The sequence below is a fragment of the Gadus chalcogrammus genome, chromosome 23 (genome assembly GCF_026213295.1).
Source record: "Gadus chalcogrammus isolate NIFS_2021 chromosome 23, NIFS_Gcha_1.0, whole genome shotgun sequence".
Lineage (NCBI taxonomy): Eukaryota > Metazoa > Chordata > Actinopteri > Gadiformes > Gadidae > Gadus > Gadus chalcogrammus.
The window spans coordinates 6,030,419-6,053,455 of record NC_079434.1 but is presented as its reverse complement, the minus strand read 5'-3'; the positions used below and the strand labels follow the sequence as shown (position 1 = coordinate 6,053,455).

General features: G+C 44.2%; 2 protein-coding genes across 2 annotated transcripts; both read right to left on the bottom strand.

The window, feature by feature from the left end:
• Positions 1-49: 49 nt before the first annotated feature.
• On the bottom strand, positions 50-12,004 carry cip2a (cellular inhibitor of PP2A). Its single transcript, XM_056584093.1, has 22 exons — positions 11,848-12,004; positions 11,170-11,272; positions 10,917-11,064; positions 10,673-10,785; positions 10,441-10,535; positions 10,187-10,283; positions 9,923-10,045; positions 9,133-9,278; positions 8,635-8,710; positions 8,002-8,247; positions 7,400-7,561; positions 6,732-6,880; positions 6,406-6,505; positions 5,638-5,756; positions 4,842-5,019; positions 4,388-4,462; positions 3,981-4,091; positions 3,322-3,518; positions 2,551-2,664; positions 2,045-2,127; positions 1,435-1,574; positions 50-412 (listed from the first exon to the last, which is right to left on the bottom strand). The coding sequence occupies exons 2-22, from the start codon at positions 11,269-11,271 to the stop codon at positions 266-268; spliced, it is 2,721 nt and encodes a 906-aa protein (XP_056440068.1). The 5' UTR covers position 11,272; positions 11,848-12,004; the 3' UTR covers positions 50-265.
• Positions 12,005-12,036: 32 nt separating this feature from the next.
• On the bottom strand, positions 12,037-15,156 carry si:ch73-264p11.1 (uncharacterized protein LOC100000923 homolog). The gene is made up of 4 exons (XM_056584096.1): positions 14,826-15,156; positions 14,459-14,519; positions 14,082-14,262; positions 12,037-13,777 (listed from the first exon to the last, which is right to left on the bottom strand). Exons 1-4 carry the CDS (start codon positions 14,966-14,968, stop codon positions 13,743-13,745), a joined length of 420 nt encoding a protein of 139 aa, XP_056440071.1. The 5' UTR covers positions 14,969-15,156; the 3' UTR covers positions 12,037-13,742.
• Positions 15,157-23,037: the final 7,881 nt, after the last annotated feature.

Here is a 23,037-nt window from a genome sequence, read left to right as displayed (position 1 = left end):
CTTCAAAACAAATTTCCATTATGCTAAAGCAACACAAAACCAATGGAGCTAAATAATTTATTAATCAAATAAAAAAACATTTAAAAGGACATGACCGCTGAAACATTACATTGAAACAAAGTGGTAAATTAAAATTGGTAAATTGCCTTACAGTATAATACAGATAATGAATAGAGGGCTTGTACCTAAAAAGGTCAATTTCAATCTTTAAATTTTTAAAATGTGTCCATGTTATTAAAAATCTGCGTGGCAGAGTTTGAGGCTCTCAGAGCGACAGGTTGACGTCGTTCTTGGTCTTGCCGCTGCTCAGGCTGTGGATCATGGCGATCATGGCCGAGTGCTTGTTCAACTCGTCCTCCTTCTGCTTCAGCTTGACCGCCACCTGGTCCTTCTGCAGCTCCAGAGAGGAGGCCTGACGAGGGGATTAGGGGTTAGCAAAGGCCCAGGCTCCAATATGGGGCCTTGATGCAAACTTGGATGACTCCTAAACAGCATGTCATCGACTATTCATCCCTTTAGTGTAGGGCTGCACAATTGTGTCAAAGTGGTGATTGCGATTATTAATGTGTTTGAAATATTGTAGATTAAATTAATATCAAGTGGCTCCTACTGTACATCAAAAAAACTACAATTCAGCAGGTGATGATATGCAGGTGATGATATAACAATTTGTAATTAGATTTTAGTGTATAGGGTGCACAAAATCAGATGTATTTGTTTTACAATGAGTAAATAAAAAGTTAAATTAACTAATTGCGATTTTTCTAAATAGGTTCATCTCAGAGACCAAAAACACAATTTAAATAGTCAATCAATTGTCAAGCCCTACTTTAGTGTGTGTTTTGAATGCAACGGTGCACGTTAAAATATGTGGAGTATCAGGAACAACTAAGCCATTGTTTGGATAAACATAACATGTATAACTCCCCGCTTAAATCATTCCTCTTGTTTTATGGTAGTCCCTGCTTTGGGCAAGAGAGAAATCCCATCCAAGAGGCAAAGTGCTGTATCCTTTGGAGGCTACACATGTCTGCATAGTTTAAAGAGAGAGTCAGTCTTCAAATCATCATTGCCCGACTGTTGACCTGATTTACACAGACGTGTTAAGTAATCTGCTGCGGACACCTAAGCAAACATGAATGCTAAACCCTCACTGCGCAAGAAGGACTTGATGAAATCTACAATATTGTAAACCTGTCACACCATTTTTCGTAAGAGGTACTCGTTCACAACACAATAAATTCTGGGGCTTCGATCCTGTAGCCTATTTGTAGGCATTCTGAGCGCAAGACGCCTAATCCTGACCTGCTCCTTAATGACACCAACATGAAGCCACTTTGGATAAAACAACTCCATCATAAAATAGAAACCCTTGCCTTTTCAGCATTCATCTCATCACCTGCTACTTTGCCCTTTGACTGTGTGTCCACTCACCCTGATGTTGGCGTCCTTCCTGGCCTGCTCCGTCTTGTTGAGCTCCTTCCTGAGCATGTCCACTGTCTCCTCCAGCTCCCTCCGCTCCCGCTCCTTCTCCTTCGCCTGCACCTCCCCCGCCTTCAACTGCTCCCGCAGGGCTGGACACACACACACACACACACCGTGGGGAGAGAGTTAGGGCCGCTTCACCCCACTGAGGCCTACACGTTTGGCCACGAACGGCGAAGATCCACGTGGCTACTTGTTAAATTGGCGCCCCTTTGGCCGGTCGATGGCCGGACGAGTAAACCTCTCTGAGCTCAGCACCGGAGTCCCCATGTGGATCTATGCAGAGCTGTGCACTGAGCTTACCTCATCAAGTCGTTCAGACCAGTATATACCGTAACGACCTTAGAACAGCGGTCCTCCAAGTGGTCTTCAAATTAAGTATCTTTTAACATTTTTTACATGAGCCTTTTAGGACATCCCAAATAATCATAACAGAGTATTGGTTAAGATATTGCGTCAACATATCATTTTAGGGGCTTGGGGTCTCTGGCCTAGATGGTATGTTGCAGGTGGGAATGGCATCTCGTAGGGGGAGACATCGTAACGCTTTATATCGTACCCGTGATGTCATCGCCACGCTGCTGAAGATCTGACTGGAGGGATTTGACCTTGGACTCTCTTTCCTCCAGCACCGACACCGTCCTGAGAGACAGATGATAGAGAGAGAGGGACAGACAGCGGACGGACAAAGATAGAGATGAACAAGAGAACGAAAGAGACAGAGAGAGAAAGATGAGAATGGCAGAGAAAGAGAGAAAGAGCGAGACAGAGACAAATAGACAGAAGCTTAAATATGAATGGAAAAAAATTTCATCATTGAAAGTATCCGAGGTCTCAACCAGAAAGAGAATATTCATCATAATGCAAGTTCAGTTACTTTAGTATTCAACCCGTGTTTAACCACTCGGTCGACACACCTTTTAGACCGGACTGAGGACAATTTACACTGCTTTGTTTTAAAAAATTGATTTACATTTGTTTAAGGCGTCGTGGTATATTTGTGATTGTGATATATCTGTGATTGTGATATATTTGTGTGTGCGTGTGCGTGTGTGTGTGTCCCACTTTTCGTGCTGCAGGCGTAGGGCCTCGTGGCTTCTCCTCAGGGCGTCCGTCTGCTTGGTGAGGGAGGCCTGAGACGTGTGCAGGTCCTTCAGCTGCTGCTCCGCCTCGCTGAACCTGCACAGCCAACCAGGACAGGGAGACACGAGATCATACGTCTCCTTTCATCTCATCTACGTGTTTGTGTGCAAGACGTGAGTGCACATGTGTAAGTAAGGAAATCTGTTTTTTTATTCCACAAAACCTTTTAAACAATGGAAAATGAAAAAACAGATCGTTCCGTGTACACAAGAAAGATCTGTGAGTGAGGGAGTGAGTGTGTGCGTGTGCATGCATGTTTGTGAGAGGGAGTGTGTGTGTGTGCATGTAATTCATTTTTATTTGAATAGCACGTCTTTAAACAGTGTGTAACAGAATACAGGTCAACAGCAACAGTAGAGCATTACATATAAACATGGAAAACACTGAGTGAGTGAGTGTGTACGTGTGTGTGACAGAGTGTGCAGATGCGTGTGTGCAGATGCGTGTGTGCGTGTGCGTGTGGTGTGTGTGTGCGTGCGACCTGCTGAGCAGCGTGTTGTAGGCGCCCTTCAGGGCCTGGTGCTCCAGGGTTAGGGTTAGGGTTAGTGCAGATGCGCGTGTGCGTGTGGTGTGTGTGTGCGTGTGACCTGCTGAGCAGCGTGTTGTAGGCGCCCTTCAGGGCCTGGTGCTCCAGGGTTAGGGTTAGGGTTAGTGCAGATGCGCGTGTGCGTGTGGTGTGTGTGTGCGTGTGACCTGCTGAGCAGCGTGTTGTAGGCGCCCTTCAGGGCCTGGTGCTCCAGGGAGTCCTGCTGCAGCCGCCCGTTGTGCTGCAGCAGCTCCTGAGTGTCGGCCCGGGAGCGCTCCACCTCCTGCACCTGGGAGCCCAGCTCCGCCTGCAGCTGCTCGCGCCGCCGCGCCGCCTCCTTCAGCAGCGAGCCCAGCTGGCGGGCCTGCGGGGGGAAGGAGGGGTGAGGGGCCGGGCGCAGGCTCAATATTGGACTGGGACGCCAGCCCACGGCCAGTGATTTGAGAGGACGGGGATAACGTGTTGACGTTTCGTGCATAATTGGGTGTTGATGTGTTGACGGTTGTTGTTGTTTTTTCAAAAAATTAAAATGGAGACGTAAATAAAGAAATAGAAGAGAAAAATAACCAATGCGCAAAAGAAAATCGATGATAAACAAATAGTAATAGGAGGGAAAAAAGGCTTTGAAAGTCAAGTGAGATTCGTAATCATGTAAGATTATCGTCATGTAGATAAAACTCTAAAAGGGTTATTTTCATAATATGAATCAGGCCCATTAAAACACATTGTGCAAGAAAGGTGGCTCCTATTGTTTCTGGATCAGAAGGTTTCATGACCTCAAACAGAGCCCTGGGGTGTCTCTACAGGTCTGGGAGGGGGGGGGTACCTCAGCCTCGGCCTGGGCCTTCTGCTGGCGGTTCTGGGCGATGAGGCGGTCGGCCTGGGACAGAGCCAGGGCCTTGGCCTCCAGCAGGTCCTGCAGACGGCTCTCCTTGGCCTGGGGACACACCAGGCACCAGCCGCCATTAGACAACAACAATGAGGACAGGGAGCTGTTGGTAAGACGCCATAAATACTAATAAAAACTGAATGTATAAAAATGGATATTTAAGTGTAGCAACGGTAAAATACATGCCTAAAGCACACGGCTGAAGCCAAATAACTTTTTGGACTTTGAGCATCCACAATACAATTTTGTCCTATAGGGAAGCGAGTGCAAAAATACAGCCCTGCTAACTCTCATCATCATTGTATTATCACCTGTATTCCCGATGTTAATATAGAGTCACTCACCGCGAGGGCAGACAGCTTCTGCTCGTACACGTCGATGATCTCCGATACTCGCACGTCCTCACCCGGTTCCTGCAGCTTCACACACACATACACACATTACATCCATACGCAACACAAGCCACGACTGCTCTATTTAACTCATAAATCAAAAAGGAAATATTCCCCCCACTCGCACATGTATGAAACATATACAGGCCGAGCAGGGCTGTGCAATGACTGTCATCTTTGAGTTGTGATATAAAAATGCAGACTTCAAAGCATCCCGTTTTGTAGCCTTAATTAACAATAAATAACTATACCTTATAAACTATAATCAAAATAATAAATAAGGAGAATAAAACAAATACTAAAAGGTTTTAGAAGGTAGATTTGGCCTGACATCACACCTAATATTAGCATACTTAACGTGATGAATCACAGCAGCTATTTAGGAAGGTCAGACACACACACACACCTCAAAGCCGTTCTGTATCTTCTCTATCAGGCTGTTGACACTCTTGCTGGAGCTGTTGGAGGAGTCGGAGAGGGTGAAGCTTCTGGTGGGCGGGACTTCCTCCACTGCCACGCGCTTTACAGACAGCTCCAGCTCCCTCTGACGGTAGGCGTTGTTGGCTGCGATGCTCTCCCCTAGACTAGAGTAGGAAGAACTGTGATTGGATATCCTGGATTGGATTTGACAATGCTAATTAAAACACTTGTAAGACGTGCCTGTTGGAGGCTTTAAAAATGGAAAGGACAAACATGAGGTCATATTAAGGGTTGAAAGCTCTCCCCTTTTCCAATAAACTGTCATAAAAAAATATAACTTAGTGATGAGAGGAAGCCATGTTAAAAGGCATTGTAAGCGAGTTGTCATTTCGGTCTATTTTCTCAGTTAGCACTCTCCTCCCATCTCAATGTCACCATAAATACAGGTCAAGCATGAATCCCATCTCATTTTTTCTCATTTAACCTTGTACCTATGTTACTGACCAAACACTTGCTGAATAGGCGGATTATATTAAATTGGTCTGGATTCTGTAACACGGGGGGGGGGGGGGGGGGGGTTCAGGTACGTGTTAGCTCAGCGCTAGTTGCTACTTAATTCTACAAACTGAAACTTATAAACATTACAAATAATTATTACTTACAGCGATATTTATGAGGAATAAACAGATAAACAGAAGAATAATATAACTGTGGACTTGGGGGTCGTTCAAGGGGAGAAAACCATCCTCTGGTTTCATAGCGGCGGCTGTAATGGGACTCACATGAGGGAGGGGAAGTCTGGGAGGGGCGTGGCCTCCACCAGCAGCGCCAGTCCTGTCTGCACCGTGTCCCTGTGGTGGGACGTCAGCGCCACCGAGAACGGACTCACCATCCGCTGGTCCTGAACACACACACACACACACACACACACACACACACACACACACACACACACACACACACACAGTAAGAGTGTAACGGGTCAATAACAATTAATTGGTTGGGTCAATTTAAATATTCCCAATATTTAAAGTGATGGACAACAGGATCCCAAAACCGTGAATATCAAAGAGGGATGTATCTAGTACAGATCTACAAAATATCTGGAAAATATCCAAGATACTCATGTCTGGGATATATACTATGTCCCAGATATAGTAACCCGTCAATGGGCACCGTCATCGTACTGTGAGTGGCCTTGGCAAGTGGGCTCGGCAAGGTGAGTGTGACGTAATTGGTCACACGCTTGAAGAATAGCCATGAAGGAAAATAGACCCCTCCCATTAAATCAGCCTGAAGGAACAGATGGAGATGAACTGACAGAAGATTTGCTTGCAACGGGTTTCATAGAACATCATTAACTGATCCTTAATGCACATGTTCATAACCCTTAATAACATAATAAGAAGTATATTAAAGATTACAGTTTCCATTATGTTAACATTACTAAACAGTGTTGCAGTGTTTTAGCTGAAAGTCTGCCTGTCCTTTTAAACTGAAACAGAAGCTGATTGAATGCATGTGTTCCTCTGTGGTGTTCGTGGGCGTACCTGCAGCATCCTGTAGAAGCTGGTCTCCATGTCCTTCACCTGGCCCCGGAGCTTACTCATCAGGTCTAGAGTCTTCAGCACCGCCTCCGCAAACACCTGGCTGAAAACACCACAACACACACACACACACACACACACACACACAGCTGGTTTAACACCACACACAGCTGGTTCAACACCAAACACACCTGGTTCAACACCACACACACACACACCTGGTTTAACACCAACCACCCACTCACACCACATTCATGTCTGTTTCAACATCACACACACGCATAATAAATCGTATTTCAATAAATCAAAACCTTGGTTGAACTACTCACACATGGTCACCATCGGAACCATGGGGCTGGCTTGTGAGGGGGCTGTTGTCCTGACAACAAGCCAGGAGGGACTCCACCTGCGAGAGACAGAGCTGTGCGCCCACCTGACGAGAGACCAGTGCCCTGGTCTGGTCTTCACCACACAGGAGTGGAGGCTAAGTCAAGGCTTCAAACACAAACCCTCTTTCTAACCTCTGTCTTCCTCCAAATGTAGATTAAACCTGTACATTTAGACGAATGTCACATAGAATTATATATATAAATAAATAACAAAATTAGTAATAAAAAATAAGGTTGATAGAGACATTTTATATATATATATATATATATATATATATATATATATATATATATATAAAATAATATCCTAACTCTGGTAACTTTGTTACATTATGCATTTTCATGTCGTCCCCGATCAAGCCAAAGAGGATCGGGGACTTCCTGTTTGGCATCTGGCGTCTGGCCTAACCACCAGAAAACCACCAGATAGCCATCAGTGTTTATTCACGCCATCAGACCTTCAGAGAAATGTGTGGTTTTCCCACGACCCAGACGCTGCACGTGAGACGGAGTGAGACAAAATGAGACGCAAAGAGACACAGTGAGACGGGGTGAGACAGAGTGAGACGGAGAGAGACAGGGGGGCCGGCGGAGGCGTGGAGGATATGGATGAGCAGGTGGGTGACGTGGGTGATCCGGAGGCAGTGCCTCCGGAGCTGGGCGTCGCCCTGTGCCAAGCGGAGCCCCTTCAGCAGCTCCAGCAGCGCGGGCAGCAGCATCTCCACGAAGCTCAGCACGCACGGCGACACGCTGTCCCCCGCCAGCGCCTCCTACACACACACACACACACACACACACACACAGATACAAACAGCCCGTGACAAACATTATCGGGCCAACTCAACTTCCGCTTCTCGAAAATTTGCACTTTAAGTAGCCTCAGAATAGAAACTCGTTAAAAGGGTTCTGAGTACTTATATGACTCATAACATTAACAGCGCTTCTCAAAAATCATCTCAACCCATTGCGAAATGCACAATATAAATTAGATCTGATCATAGTACATAGTATACAGAGTTTTGCAAGGGGTACCATTTAAATAAATGTCCTCTATATCAGCATAGCGCAATAAAGTAAGACCGGCCCTATGATTCTCACTAAACTGTCCTCCCCCCTGAGAAGCTGAAAAGGCTAGGAAATATCTGAACGGGTCAAAGTGGTAACGGTCAGATCAGCGCTGCACTGGTGTGTCCCAGCAGGGCCACCGTACCTCGAGGAGCTCGCTGAGCAGCTGCAGGGCCTTCAGGGAGCACGACTCGGCCGACTCCAGGGGACCGCTCAGCCACCTCAGCAGGCTCAGCCCGGGCTGCTCCGGCTTTGGGCCCCCGTCGCGCCCCGCCCCCGGGCGACGCCCGAGGCCGGCCCTGAGCCGGGGCCCCGCGGGCTGGAAGACCACGCCGCAGAGCAGCGCCCGCAGCCCCGAGACGCTGCACACCGCCAGCAGCAGTTCCAAGACCTAGAGAGAGACGCAGGCATGCAGGCACACAGCAGGGTCACATCCTTTTTCATGCATCAGCCACTGCGTCTTGTGTTTTTTTTTATTGAAAAAGAATCATGCAGAAGTAAACCGAAACTGGGATTGATCAAATGCAAGTCAGCCTCCACTTTGAGCACAAAGCACTGTGATGGTTGAGTTTGAATTGAACCAGCAAGAGTCACCTACAGATTTGGATGAGGTGCGATGGTAATGCATGTGACTCAATTTTTATATCCTGTTTATCTTTCTCACACACACACACACACACACACACACACACACACACACACACACACACACACACACACACACACACACACACACACACACACACACACACACACACACACACACACACACACCCACCTTGGCTGCCGAGTCGGGCTCCTTTCCATGGAGAAGCCCCATCACCTGAGACACACAGGCTGAGAAATGCTCATACCTGCACAGAGCAAACATCCAATCATTATTGATTCTGTATACTGTAGCTATGGAATAGTATCCGGAGATATACTCCTTGGATTACCTCCCAGTCATTGTCTCAAATCCGGACAAGTACTATTTTACTTAACACGTTTGATTGCGTAGTTACCCTCTCCTTTCCCCTTAATTCATTCATGGCTATACTTTGAAGAGAGGCTTACTTTTGGAGATAGGAGATAAAGCATTGTATTTGGTAAAACAGGGCCCCAAAGGAAATAAGGCTTCCCTTTTCTGATCCACAATAACAAGAAAAGAGAATGTGAACTCTTGGCTTGAGAAGCATCCTAAAGATATATCTCTTTCAGTTATAGACCGTTCCTATAGCAACTGAAAGATTAAGTTAAACACAATGGTAAGTCTGTGCGAGTGACGTGGGCATACCTGGTCAGGTAATCTGCAATCTTGGGGCTCTTTAATAGGTCAACCAAGAGGTCAACAGAGTACTTCCGGGTCAGAGTGCCGTCACCATTGACGATGATGTTAAAGACAAGCTGGAATGTCTGGTGGATGTTTTTGGCATCAAACAGCTGAAAGATGAGAAGAGGAGACCAAGATGAATTTACATAATACAAACTCTATGACAGTGACAGATGGTCATTGGATATAAAATAAAACTGACAATAAAGTAATTTGAAATAGCATGCAGTGAACCACAAATATGCAGTAACATGCTGTGATTATCTCAAACAATTTTGCTTAATACTCAAAGTTAAAGAATAGTTTTCATTTCTTCTTTAAAAAGTCAGCAGAAGCGTAGGGCTGTGATTGGATACTGAAGAATTTGATTGACAATACGCAGGAGTGCTAGTAATAGCAAGAATCCCAAAACATGTTATCCATATTATCAGTGGTTGAATGTTACGGACTGCATTGAACAGAACTATCATCTATCAACATTTCTTTACTACCACTGCCATTAACATCTCTCAAAGAAAATGTATTTACCTGTAAAACTGCACTGTATCTAATCAGACCTGCTCTCATTGCAATTAGATTTCTATTTTGTAACTTGCTGTAAGTTGCTGCAAATTGGTTTATTGTTTTGACTCAGTGACCCATACGTGTCTAAAGAAGAAGAAATCGGGAATCTTATACAGCAAATACTGGTTGGTCTGGCTTAACACCCATTGCATCTAAAGCAGGGCAATGACCAGATGAGAATGTCCCCTACCTTCTCTCCCACTTTGTCGTTGAGCGTGAGGCCGGCCAGTATGGAAAGGGTGAACACCACCACTGTCAGACTGTTGTGAGCCAGGAAGTTCACCAGCGTGCGGTAGAACGCCTTCACGTTGTCCTGCAAGGAAGAGCGTGCCACCATTATACGACATAAACACACACTGTGGCATTCAGAACAAAATGTCGTGAATGTATTTCTAACCCAACCCGCGCACTCCTCGAACGCAACCATAGTGTGGTCAAGGCAGAGCAATCTTACCAGAGACTTTATGTGGCCCTGAATAGAGTGGTTGTATCGACACAGGTTAGCCATGAGGCCCAAGCACGGCATTGTGATGTCGTCATTATGAGACTGGCTGTGGGGATTAGAAGGGGGGGGGGGGGGGGGGGGGGGGGGGGGGGGGGGGGGGGAGGGGGGGGACCATTTTTTATTTCTAAACGTAAAGATAAGCTTTTTTCATTAACGATTCTAACATGATTTGAATGAAAAAAAGATTTTTGAGTGTAACTTACATGTTGGTCATGAGAAAGGCTATGAGCTCGTGAATGTAGTTTGTGGAGTGGAATACGCGCGTGTTGTACGTAAGCTTCTGCAGAACCTGTAGACACTGAGAAACCCATGATACTCGATTATATACCACTCATGAAATACTAAGAACTTATACACATAGACAACCCATACATCAAACACCATGTCATTTATAACTGTAGGCAACCCATATATGTGCTCGACGTATTGACCTACCTGTAATACCAGCGGCTCGCCAGGTGTTGCGCTGTGCTGATGGATGACGGAGGCCAGCGTGCTGGTCAGGTTGTAGCTACTGTGGAGCATCTCTCGGCTGTCCTCGTCATGGGCTTTAACAGAGCGGCAGGTTGAAATCGTCACATAGTGTATGTCCCTTTTTGGAACAACATTGGCTAAATAACTCAATAGTAATAGAGACATAGAGACAGTGGGAGGAAGGATGTGGGCATGCGGCGCTAACCTAATTGTGCCAGCAGAGCGACGATGGTGCCTACGAGGACAGGACTGCTGTTTGGGTTTCCTGCGACCTCCACCAGACCACTCACACACTCACTGGGCAGCATCTTGCCAGACGACAGCAGCTGGTCGCATTTTAAGCCGGACAACTCCTGAAGACACCCAGGGAGACAGAGAGAGACGGGAGCGGTTTAAACTCTGAAAGGAACAGTTATAAGACACAGAGAAACAAACTAAAGAAGTGGCGCAGCATTCACCTCCACTTGTTTCTGGAGCTTGGCAGTGGTCTGGGTGGACATGCAGTCTCGGTGCTGCTGGATGGCCAGGAGCAGCGACTTCAAGCACATAGTCATGTCCATCCTCGAGGCAAAACAGATGTCATCAAATCAAAAAAGTACTTTTATTTATAGATAGATAGATAGATAGATAGATAGATAGATAGATAGATAGATAGATAGATAGATAGATAGATAGATAGATAGATAGATAGATAGATAGATAGATAGATAGATAGATAGATAGATAGATAGATAGATAGATAGATAGATAGATAGACAGACACTTTATTGATCCCTTGGGAATGCTCCTTCAGGGAAATTCAAAATTCCAGCAGCGGTAGTACAGACAAGACACATAAACAAGCAAAAAACACAAGCTAAAATGCAACAAGACATTGTATAGATAAATACATAGAATACAAATCAGTTACACTATCATTCAAAACAGAGCACAGAAAAGAAATGTGCATAAATTATTTGTCACGGGGCACTGCCCATATTTGTTGTGCTCTTTATACAACTATGCAATGCAAGTCGTACCTTACATTATCTCTGAATCGAACGTGAAGCTACGATACTGTTACTGCTAACATAAATGCTAGTTGCCGTTATTCACCCTGTTTACCAGCTGGATTAAGTCAAATTTCATAATATTACCTGTGTCAATGTTTAGGAAAACGTAAGTATTCAATATGGCAGTCTTGTAATAGTCTGTCAACGCTTTACGGCTTGTTTATCTTGCTATGCATTTTGTCAGGGAACACAACAGCAGCAGCGGCTTCCTCCCGCTTTCAACTTCGAACAGAGGTGGACGGGTCCATGGTACCCAGCAGGGGAGGTATAACGTATACCAATTGGCATAACGTACACAATTTGGTATATGTTGCCTAAAAGTGCAAGGTGAACAATAAATAATATCTATTCTTTCAAACATATTAAGTGAGTTGGATTATTTATTCTTATTTACTCACATACTTACTGAAAATGATATATGCGCTCCCCCCCCTAAACACCATGTCTATTAGGACACGTGACCATGACGTAATCAGGCATCACAAAAGACTAACCAGGAGAGGGCAGTGAGAGTTTTTGGAACACTTTGGAAACTATTGTGCAGCATACATTTGCAGACAGATGCATGTATATATTGTCTTGTTTTTGTTTTTATTCATTTTAAATCATTCGATTTGTCTGTATTTTTGGATTCAAGAAATAATTTTTCGCCCATGTCCTGTTGCACTGCTCTTCTTTGTACAGTCAGATACACAACTAAACTATGCATAAGCAGCCTAACTTCTAACCTGATGCAATCATCCAATACAAAACAAACAATCTAATTTATATAACATTGCACATTATATAATTCAGTGTTGATTCCCTGATGGTAAATTAGAGAAGCAAATTCAAATCGTTGAGATTTAAAGTGAAATACAAGTCAAAACCTCCAAAACTCAAAAAGAGGAAATATAAAATTCACGATTGGTTGTACTTCTTGCTTTTAGTCTTGGAGCGCAAAACCAAATGGGGTTTTCCAGATAAAATGCACTTTTAAAGAGTAGGCGAGACTAGAAGAGAATTTAATATTATATATTATGTAAATGTAAATGTACATTTATTTGTAAAGTATATTTAAAAAACAAACAACAATAAAACAAGTAACAATCATACATTTGAGACGACGATAATAACAATAACTATAATAATGACATTAATAACAATGATAATGTTGGCTAGACGTTGCCACAATGCAATGAATCAATGTACAATCAGGATCAAAAGAATAAAAGATGTGATAAAGATGAGGTAAAAGAAAGGTTAGACTGAATTAAAGACAATAGAGTAGAGATGAGTTTTAAGATTTGATTTAAAAATAGCTAGAGGGGGATAATTTAATATGCAGTGGCAAGCTGTTTCAGGGCAACAGCAACAAATGCCCTATCTCCTCTACATTTGTGTTTATTTTATTTATTTTATTATAAATTAGGTTCTTTATACAAAACCATTAATAATAAATGGAATAATATCAGACAAATAACAGATAGGGAGAAATATATTAATATATACTTAGGCTATATAAAAAACAAACAACAGAGCACATGAAATTAAACGAGAGATGATTAATAATCAGCGCCACTAAACAGAGACAGAAAGAGAAACAGAAAGTTGCCTTTTAGTCCAGAGACTCAGGCATTAGGCATAAAGAGACGTATAGCGAAAAAGAAAGTTTTACAAATATCTTATAAGAACTTAAGAGCTTTATAGAGATTGAAGTCGCAGTTCCCATTCCAGAAAATGACCTACTGTCTCCTCATATCTATTCGGATGTCCCAGTCATCCTCTACAATATAGCAACCAATATTAATATAATATCAATGTTATGTAAACACAAAAACAAGTAATGGCTAAGTTAATTTCTTGAAATAAAAGGAGCCACAAGCAACTGATGCAGCATGGGAAGACAACCATTTACGTTATGCATCCTGAAACTCTAAAATGAAGAATTTTGCAGCTTCTGCAGTTTGAGATATTTAAACCTTGTGTCGACAGTTCCTTCAGGGCAAGACGGTGACGTACGTAGCATAGGAATCTGTTTTCAAAACAAAGAGATCAACACAAAGGGAATTTCAAATTAGTATTATTTAAAACTGATAAAACAAGTGGGCTTATTAAGGGAAACATATTAAGGATGACACTTAAAACACTAATAACAAAACAACCATGATAATAACAAAACAATAACAATATAATGAACCAATGTACGGAGGGGTTATTCTGTTAGTACGCACAGGCTTAAACCAGTTGAACATAAGTGATTGCTGAAGTGATATAGCAGCACAGGTTTATATATACAGTATATAAAAAAATGAATGTGCTGCAACCAAGATACATACTTTCATACACCGTTTCCATGGCCGACTCTAGGTCCTGGAGCACTTTGGGCTTGATGCGAGGGGGCGTCACTCTGCTGACGCTGAAGCGCAGGTGAGTGGCTAAGCCCTGGTCCTTCTTCCTATAGTGGACAATCAGCTCCTGCAGGTTGCTAAAGTAAACCTTCGGCACACCTTCGGCTGACTGCAAAAGGGGCCAGAGAAAACCCGGGCAACCCATTAGGCTTTAAGTGTATGGGTAGTGTATGGATTGCATCTATCATTATGTGTGTGTGTGTGTGTGTGTGTGTGTGTGTGTGTGTGTGTGTGTGTGTGTGTGTGTGTGTGTGTGTGTGTGTGTGTGTGTGTGTGTGTGTGTGTGTGTGTGTGCACGGCCCTACTATTAGTGAGTAGCGTCGGCCAGAAGTCATCACTCTGTAGGTGTACACAATGTCCTGTTTACTGCAGATCAAATACACAATGGATCCTTTGAGATGGCAATTTAATCAAGAAATAAATCCAACACAGAATGTATCCAATTAAAATAATGTATACAATAATAATAACAAATATATATTAAAATAAATAATAATATTTGCAATAAATAATAATAATAATGTAATTTGCATTTAAAATATCAGCATTATTAGCAATTGGCATCCCAATGAAACACAACACACAATTATTACACATAAGCATATGATGATATAATACATATAATGCAGCCCTGTATAGCCACGGGGACATGGCCTTACAGGAGGTACTCACTAGACACACAGGCACAGCCCCCCATCCACCGTCTCGCTGTCGCGGAGCAGGAAGGCTCCCTCCTTGGCCTTCTTCCCCAGGAGCACCTCACACTCTTTCTTAGTGACCCCTCCGTGGTAGCACCGAGGCCACGCCACAGCCATGGTCTATGTCTCTCTCTCTCTCTCTCTCTCTCACACACACACGCACAAGCTCTCTCTCTACAAGCCGTCTTGATGGTCGGTCAGTGAGGTGGTTCTGCGGGACAGCCGGTTGTTCCTCTTCCTATAGCGGACCGTTGTAGTCTCGAACAACGGTCTGATCCAATCGCATAACTGATGCTTTGTGAAACTCTTCGGACCCTCCTTCCTTTTCTTACAGGAAGCCGACTATTGAGATCGCTGAATCTGAAAGCGTGTAAAGCCAAGATACAGAACAGGAAACGATGGTTTGTGACTGTGTGTCTGGTGTGGCTTTGTCACCCTTTATGTCTGTGCGGCGCCTTAACGTCTAATATATATATCTTCAATGCATCATCAAATATCTATAGACCAAATGCATATCAGGGGGCTCCATTTTTGTTTCTGACCCCAAGCTTGGGTACCACTAATTTACAAGACATCTCAATTATGAGAGTAGCCTACATGACAAGTTATGACAGAGGTGAATACTAACACATTACTACTGGTCAGCCCTGCAGGGTCGTTGCTAAGCAACGTGACGTGGAGGTCTGCAAGCGGAGGGTCAAACGGTGATCCTTCTGATCCGATCTTATTATTGGTCTACTATATGATCTATATCTATGTTTTTTCACAAGGGCTTACAATGCTGTTATAAGGAAAGCCAAAAAAAAGTCAAGCAAGCGACCTTACTACAGAAGGCGATGGCCATCCGAAACAAAGTCGGAGTGGTGGACGATGTGCGGACTGAGCGTTTCCTCGGGAGCGCATTTTGAGTGGTGACACAAAATAATAATAATAATAATAATAATACATTTTATTTATAATGCACTTTATATTCAAGAATCTCAAAGTGCTTCAGAGAAAAAAAAACTATTAAAAGGGGGAACCTCAAAGAAAGTTTAGCTAAATGCTCTTTTAAAGAGATGGGTTTTGAGACTCCGTTTAAAAAGAGCTGTAGTCTGTGGAGCCCTCAGGTGGTCAGGGAGGGCGTTCCATAGTCTAGGGGCAGCAGCAGAAAAGGCCCAATCACCCATGGTGCACAGCTTCGTATGTCGGGTTTGGAGGGTGTGAGTGGATCCTGAACGGAGTGTACGTGAGGTTGTCGGGGGGGTGAGGAGTTCCTGAAGGTAGAGGGGGGCAAGTCCGTAAAGGCACTGGTGGGTGAGGAGGGAGACCTTGTACTCAATTCTGAGTGGGACAGGGAGCCAGTGCAGTGATTTCAGGATGGGGGTGATGTGGTCATGCTTGAGCACCCTCATCAGGACCCTGGCAGCACTGTTTTGAATGTATTGGAGCCCCTGGATGCTCTTGCCAGGGATCCCAATGAGGAGTGCATTGCAGTAGTCCAACCTGGAGGAGACAAAGGCATGGACGAGCTTCTCTGCATCAGCCAGGGTGAGTGATTGGCGGAGTTTGGCGATGTTCCTGAGGTGGTATAATGCTGTCTTACAGAGGTGTTTGATGTGGGTGTCAAAATTAAGTTGTGGGTCCATTTTAACACCGAGGTTGGTGACGGATGTGGAAAGGGGGATGTTTTGGCCAGAGAAGGTGATATTGGTGATGGTGGCGGAGCGGAGCTGATGTGGCGTGCCAACAAGGATGGCTTCCGTTTTATGGCTGTTAAGTTGTAGGAAGTTGAGCTTCATCCACGCCTCTATCTCCCCCAGGCAGGTGGTCAGTGTGGATGTTGGCAGAGGGGCAGAAGAAGTGGGGGTTGTCCTGATGTAGAGCTGTGTATCATCAGCATAGCAGTGGTAAGATAAGCCATGCCTGCTAATGACACTACCCAGGGGGAGCGTGTACAGTGAGAACAGTGTGGGGCCCAACACCGAGCCCTGCGGGACACCGCAGGTGACGTTGTTGGTGTGTGATTTTGCTTTGCCCAGGGCGACGTGCTCAGTTCTGTCAGTGAGGTACGAGGTGAACCAGTTCTTTACATTTCCTGATAGTCCAATGGTGTATTGCAGGCGGTGAAGGAGAATATTGTGGTCAACCGTATCAAAAGCAGCTGTTAAGTCCAGGAGGATGAGGAGAGATGGGGAGCCGGTGTCTGCTGCCATCAGGAGGTCATTTGTGACCCTGACCAAGGCTGTTTCTGTACTGTGGCCATAGCGGAAACCAGACTGGAATTTTTCAAACAAGTGATGTTGTATGAGGTGATCCTGGAGTTGTGCTGCAACTGTTTTTTCCAGAACTTTTGACAGAAATGGGAGATTTGAGATGGGCCTGTAGTTGGAGAGGACTTCTGGATCAAGGGTAGGCCAGGAGGGAGTGGTTAATGATATTGGTGATGAGTGGAGAGACAGCAGAGATGTTGGCCTTCAGCAGAGCTGTAGGGAAGGGGTCTAGTGCACAGGTGGATGGCTTCATTTTCCTGATGACGTCCTCCACCTCTTCCTTTGTGATGCTGGAGAGGGAGCAGAGGGTCTGGACAGAGTCAATCGGTGGGTCAGCAGTTGGAAGGGGCAGGACAGTAGTGGTGGAGAGGTGTGAGCGGATGTTATTCACTTTTTGTTTAAAAAAGTTGATGTGCATGTTGCACCTCTCCGTGGTGACATCAGATTGGGATGGTAAAGGGGGTTTGAGAAGGTGATTGATAGTTGAAAAGAGCTGTTTGGAGTTACCAGGGCTATTGTTGATTATTGTGGAATAGAACCTGGACCGTGCATTATTCAGGGCTTCAACATATGCCCTCCTGTGTTCCCTGTATGCCTGTTTGTAAACGGTCAGACCAGAGGCCTTGAGTCGCCGCTCAAGGACACGCCCAGCCGCCTTCATTGTACGTAGTTCACTGGTGTACCAGGGTGCGGAGCGCGAGAAGGAGACTGACCTCGATGTTAAGGGGGCGTGGAGATCCAGGAGACTGCTCAGGGACTGGTTGTATAAGTCCACTGAGTCAGCAACAGAGAGGGAGTCAGTTGAGCCAGAGGAGAGATGTTGAAGGTCCAGGGCCAGGGCATCCATGTTGATATTTTTCACATTCCTGAAGTGGATCTGCCGCTTTGGTTTGGTGTGGGAGGAAGGAAAAGGGAGCTCCATTGACACAACTCTGTGATCCAAGACGCCAAGATCATAGACCTGTAGGTTGCTGATGGGGGCGGAGTTTGAGATGACCAGGTCAATTGTGTGTCCTCTGGAGTGTGTGGGGGCATCAACATGTTGTTGAAGGTTGAGGGAGTCTAGCAGCTGAAGAAAATCAGCAGCGGGCTGGCATGAGGGGGTGTCAACATGAATATTTAAATCACCCAGAATGATGGTATTGGCAGAGGTAGTACAGAGTGTTGTGAGGAGATCAGACATTTCCGGGATGAAAGCAGAGTTGGTTTTTGGGGGCCTGTATATGAGTAGAACAGTCATGGGATGGGGGGGCTTGCATGTGAATGCAAGACATTCACAGGAGGAAGTTGTAGGCAGTACCATGGGGGACAATTCCAGGTCCTGATTGTGGATGACAGCTAGGCCACCACCGCGTCCAGGGCTGCCTCCAAGTAACTGTAGCCTGGGGGACAGGCTTCGTTCAGGGCAGAGTAAACCTCTGGCTGGTGCCAGGTTTCTGTTAGACACATGAAGTCAAGTCCTTTTTCCCTGATATGCTCTTCAATCAAGCTGGATTTATTATTGAAGGATTGAGTGTTGAAAAGTTCAAATTTGACCAGTGACTGTGGGGTTATTCTCTGTACAGGTCGCAGAGCCTTAAAATCCACTCTGCGCACGTTGGAATCCACTCCATGAAATCTATCCAGCCGGGAGTGCGGGGATCTCGCGATGTTGTGTCTTTTGCCCTCAGCCGTCTCAGCGGACCTGATGGATGTGATGAAGCCGGCAGGCTAGCCATAAATAAAGTTTCTCCCTGAGCCTCTGTGGATATATCGAGGTCTACGCAATAGTCCTAGCTGCTTAATGGTGGAAATACAGGGTGGGATGGAGCGATTGTTGTACTTCAGCAGCTGTGGGGCGAAGTACGTCAACATCGAACCAGCCAGAGTGATGTTAGCCTGTTAGTAGCTAGGTACGGACCCGAAGCATCTGGGGAAGAGCTGGGAGGCAGTGCAGAGAATCCACGAGACAGTAGAGACAGCTTAGCAGGTTGACCAGGGCATATTCCTCACCAGGATCACCGAAAACGCCAGCAGTGACCAGGAAAATGTCACATCGGCTACTTGTTTTTAGCCGTTGTTTTTAGCCGTTGCTAGGGACGCCAAAATAGCAAGTGAGCTACACGGCTCTTCACAATAACACTGGAACAACTAAAGACAGTCCATAAGCTTGCTTTTCGTCGCTGATGTAGCTTGCAGGGAACCAAGTAGAGATTATATGTCCACAAAAAATCACTTTTTAAAATAAAATTGGCCAAAATTGGCCCAAAAATTGCTTGGAGAAGCGGCGAACAGACAGCGCCAGCGTCCTCTCCGTTTGTTGTTGGTTGACAAAAGCGTAGGCCTACGTCAACGTCGCCGCTGATAGAGTTGCGAAGTCACTCCCTTTCCGGTAGAGCCCATGGAACCTATGAGGTAAAACAATATGAAAGGGTTTAAATGGAGAGAAAGTCATTATTTTCTGGTCCCAGTCTTTATATGCCCCGGATTACACATATGTTGTTTGTGGATTTAAATTATAATTTTTCATGCAAAGAAAACTAAACATTTTCGCGAAGAAGTTTGTTAATGTTAGGTTTTTCCAAGGGGAGGATAAAAGCATCGAAAGAGGTGAAATCTATTATAAGTTGGGGTAGGAGCGTCGCTAGCAATTGAAAACATTCGGGGCTGTAGCCCAGAAGCTAGAGTCATTTTAAAAGGTGGTTCGGGGGTTTCTCCCCCGAGAAAATTAGAAAACCGGGCTGATGAAATATGCAATTGTAACGTAGTTTGAGAAGGAAAGGAAAGACCAATCGTCATGTCTGACTTTGTGTGTGAGAGAGAGAGAGAGAGAGAGAGAGAGAGAGAGAGAGAGAGAGAGAGAGAGAGAGAGAGAGAGAGAGAGTGAGTGAGTGAGTGCGCTAATTTTCAGATGTCAGTGTTGTGCAAAAAATAGAATTCTCCGTGGTGCACTAACCGGAAATTACGATCACGACTGCCGCCGCGGCTCCTCCCCCGCAATAAAGAGTACTGCCGTTGAGTACGAAAAGTACGGAAGAGGATTAGGGCCACTCATAAAAAAGAAGAATAAGAGAATAAAGTCAGAATTTAATTATTTTTTTTATGTGTGGCCCTAATCCTCTTCCGTAGAAAAGTGTATATGGAAGCATATATGTAGCAAAATTCAAATGGCAATGCAATTTGCAATTCAAATGGAAATGCAATTTGCAATTCAATAAGTCATTACATTATGCAATTGACAATTCATTATGCAATTTAATAATGCAATTTGTAAATACGTTATTCAAAGTGTATTTTAATATGCAAAGTGATAATGGAATCCTCAATTTGTCACATTGTCAAATTTTTTGAGTTCCTTTATTCAAATTGAAAAGCTATAGTGTCCCCGTGATTGCAATGCACTTGGCAACGCTCCGTGTGTTGCGAAATTCAAATTACATTTCAATCCGCCAAACACTTTGCAAAAGATTTTGCAAAACGTTTTGCAAAAGATTATGCAAAACGCTTTGCGAAAGATTTTGCAAAACGTTTTGCGAAACGTATCAGCCAATTGCGTGGGGGCAGGAACTACATCACTTCCTCGTCAGACCAGCTGATCATCCATGACCTAGCGCTTGGCACTTTCCTTTCTATGCCTAGCATTGTGCCAGGTTTGACTGGGTAGACGTATATAGTAATAATGTGAAAATGGCGAAAAAGACAGTGGCAGAGCTGCTTTATTTTAAATTTCCTCCAATTAGCCTCCAAATACGATTGAGATGGGTATGTTTGTGACATTTTATTGAAAACAAATCAAAGAGGCATTGGAAGGACAGCTACAAGTCTTTTTTCCGATTTCCAACCATGGACCTATTCCAACAGCTGCCGTAGCCACCACGACAACAAGCGACGCATTCGGCTGATGGTCACCAGTTAACACTGTCACTAGTTGAACTGAAACACCGGTTTGCGCACCCTATCCGGTGCAGGCATGTTGGTCGCTCTTTCGTACCCTGCATCCTGCTGCTTCACTAGAGCTGCAGCGGCCTCCCGCAGCAGCTCCGCGACCATCTTTTCCGCCATTTTCCTGTTATCACTATCAACCCAGTCAAACCTGGCACAATGCTAGGCATAGCAAAGAAAGTGTTAGGTCGTGGATGATCAGCTGGTCTGACGAGAATGTGACTAGTTCCAACCCAGACGCGATTGGCTGATTGCAAAAAAAACGTTTTGCAAAAAGTTTTGCAACATGTTTTGCAACATGTTTTGCGGATTTAAATGTAATTTGAATTTCGCAACACACGGAGCGTGGCGAAGTGCATTGAAATCACGGGGACGCTATAGCTTTTCAATTTGAATAAAGGAACTCAAAAAATCTGACAAATTTTATTGTTACAACTTTTGCACATTTTATTGAGGATTTCAGTTTCACTTTGCATATTAAATGCATCATTTGAGTAGGTTGGTGTTTAAAGTAGGCCTATTGAAACGTACTCGAGGTTTAGTGAAGAAGGACCATAAAATAAGTGAAAAAGAGGAAGCAAAAGGAGAAGAGGTTAAAAATGTGTGACCCCAAAGTTGACAAATATCCCTATATATATAACATATATATATATAACATTTAGGCCTACGTGTAGACAGCCACTGCACAATAGGGGCTGCATGCAAAATGTAAAGAGTAACGTTACGATCGTTGTCCACTGAAATGCATTGGGGTAAAAAGCAAATACTTTCTTTACGTATGAATGTAGCCGAGTGGAAAGGGAAAATTATTATTAATACTCGGTCAAATTACAAAGTTCCCCCTTTTTTTAATTACAGTTACTTACAACGTACAAGAACTCGTGTACAATACAAAACTGCATTCATTGATGTTGCAGCTTCAACCGTAGAGTTAATGTAACGTTGTGGTGATGCTTCCCATCCACCCTGCCCAAGCTCAAAGCCAAGCTGTCTCAGACGTGTTCGCCACGATGCTGACGACTGTCTCTGTCTTCTTCATCCTCGTCACCTTCCCCTTCACCGCTTGGATTTGCATCAAGGTACATACACAACATACACAGTATTTCTTTATTTATCTAGGCCAATTTATTTTTGCATTTACCTCCTGGATCTTTTTTTATATGGATTTTTTTATTATGTGCAATATTGCTCACTTTCTGTTTACTTTTATTTACTTATTTTGTTCACTTTGACTGTTTGTCCACTTTGTTGTTTGTCAACTGTACTGCCTGTTGGCACTGGATACCTGAATTTCCCCAAGGGGATGAACAAAGTATCTACCTACCTACTTACTTACTTACTTACACATGCATGTAATCGAAAGTGTTGTCTAATCAATTGTATATGTCTATGTCTATGATACAAAAAGAGCGCATTTGGTCCAATACAATCTGTGGTCCAACAAACCTTGGGTCCGGCGAACTCACTCAACCTGCAAACCACGCAAATTATTTTTTTATTGGACTGGATTCGTCAAGATTTAAGTAAGTAGATTATCTAAAAAAGATTTTGGGTGATTGTAGAATGTCTTGAACCTGTAGATACTTAGTTATTGTGGAATACATTGATCACATTTTTTATTTGCTGGACAGGTTTAAAAAATGTTTTCGCACATCTATAAACACCCATACAAAGGAAATTGGTATGCATCTGAAAACGGGCATAATGCAAAGGGCTGATGTCTGTATTTAGGAGACAGACACACAGCACCCCACTGTTGGATATGATGTCACGCAATAGATTCCAATCTCTGTTGACATCATTACATTTTGTAAACACCTTCACGGGGTCGGAGACGAAATGAAAGACAAACTCTGGAAACTCAGACCATGGCTTGAATCATTCTGAGAGAAATGCCTGCAGGTGGTACCGAAAGAACACAACTCTGTGGATGAAATAATGATTCATTTCAAAGAGAAATTCAGCAGGCAAGCCGAATATATTCGAGGCAAGCCAAACTCATGGGGGCTCAAA

Coding starts and splice junctions, on each gene's coding strand:
- cip2a (XM_056584093.1), bottom strand. CDS start 11,271: ATGGACATGACTATGTGCTTGAAGTCGCTGCTCCTGGCCATCCAGCAG. Junction 2,665..3,321: donor TACAACACGCTGCTCAGCAG/GTCACACGCACA, acceptor TTGGCTGTGCAG/GTTCAGCGAGGCGGAGCAGC. Junction 413..1,434: donor GGAAGGACGCCAACATCAGG/GTGAGTGGACAC, acceptor TCCCCTCGTCAG/GCCTCCTCTCTGGAGCTGCA.
- si:ch73-264p11.1 (XM_056584096.1), bottom strand. CDS start 14,968: ATGGCTGTGGCGTGGCCTCGGTGCTACCACGGAGGGGTCACTAAGAAA. Junction 14,520..14,825: donor GGGCTGTGCCTGTGTGTCTA/GTGAGTACCTCC, acceptor TTTGATCTGCAG/TAAACAGGACATTGTGTACA. Junction 14,263..14,458: donor GCCGACGCTACTCACTAATA/GTAGGGCCGTGC, acceptor CCCCTTTTGCAG/TCAGCCGAAGGTGTGCCGAA.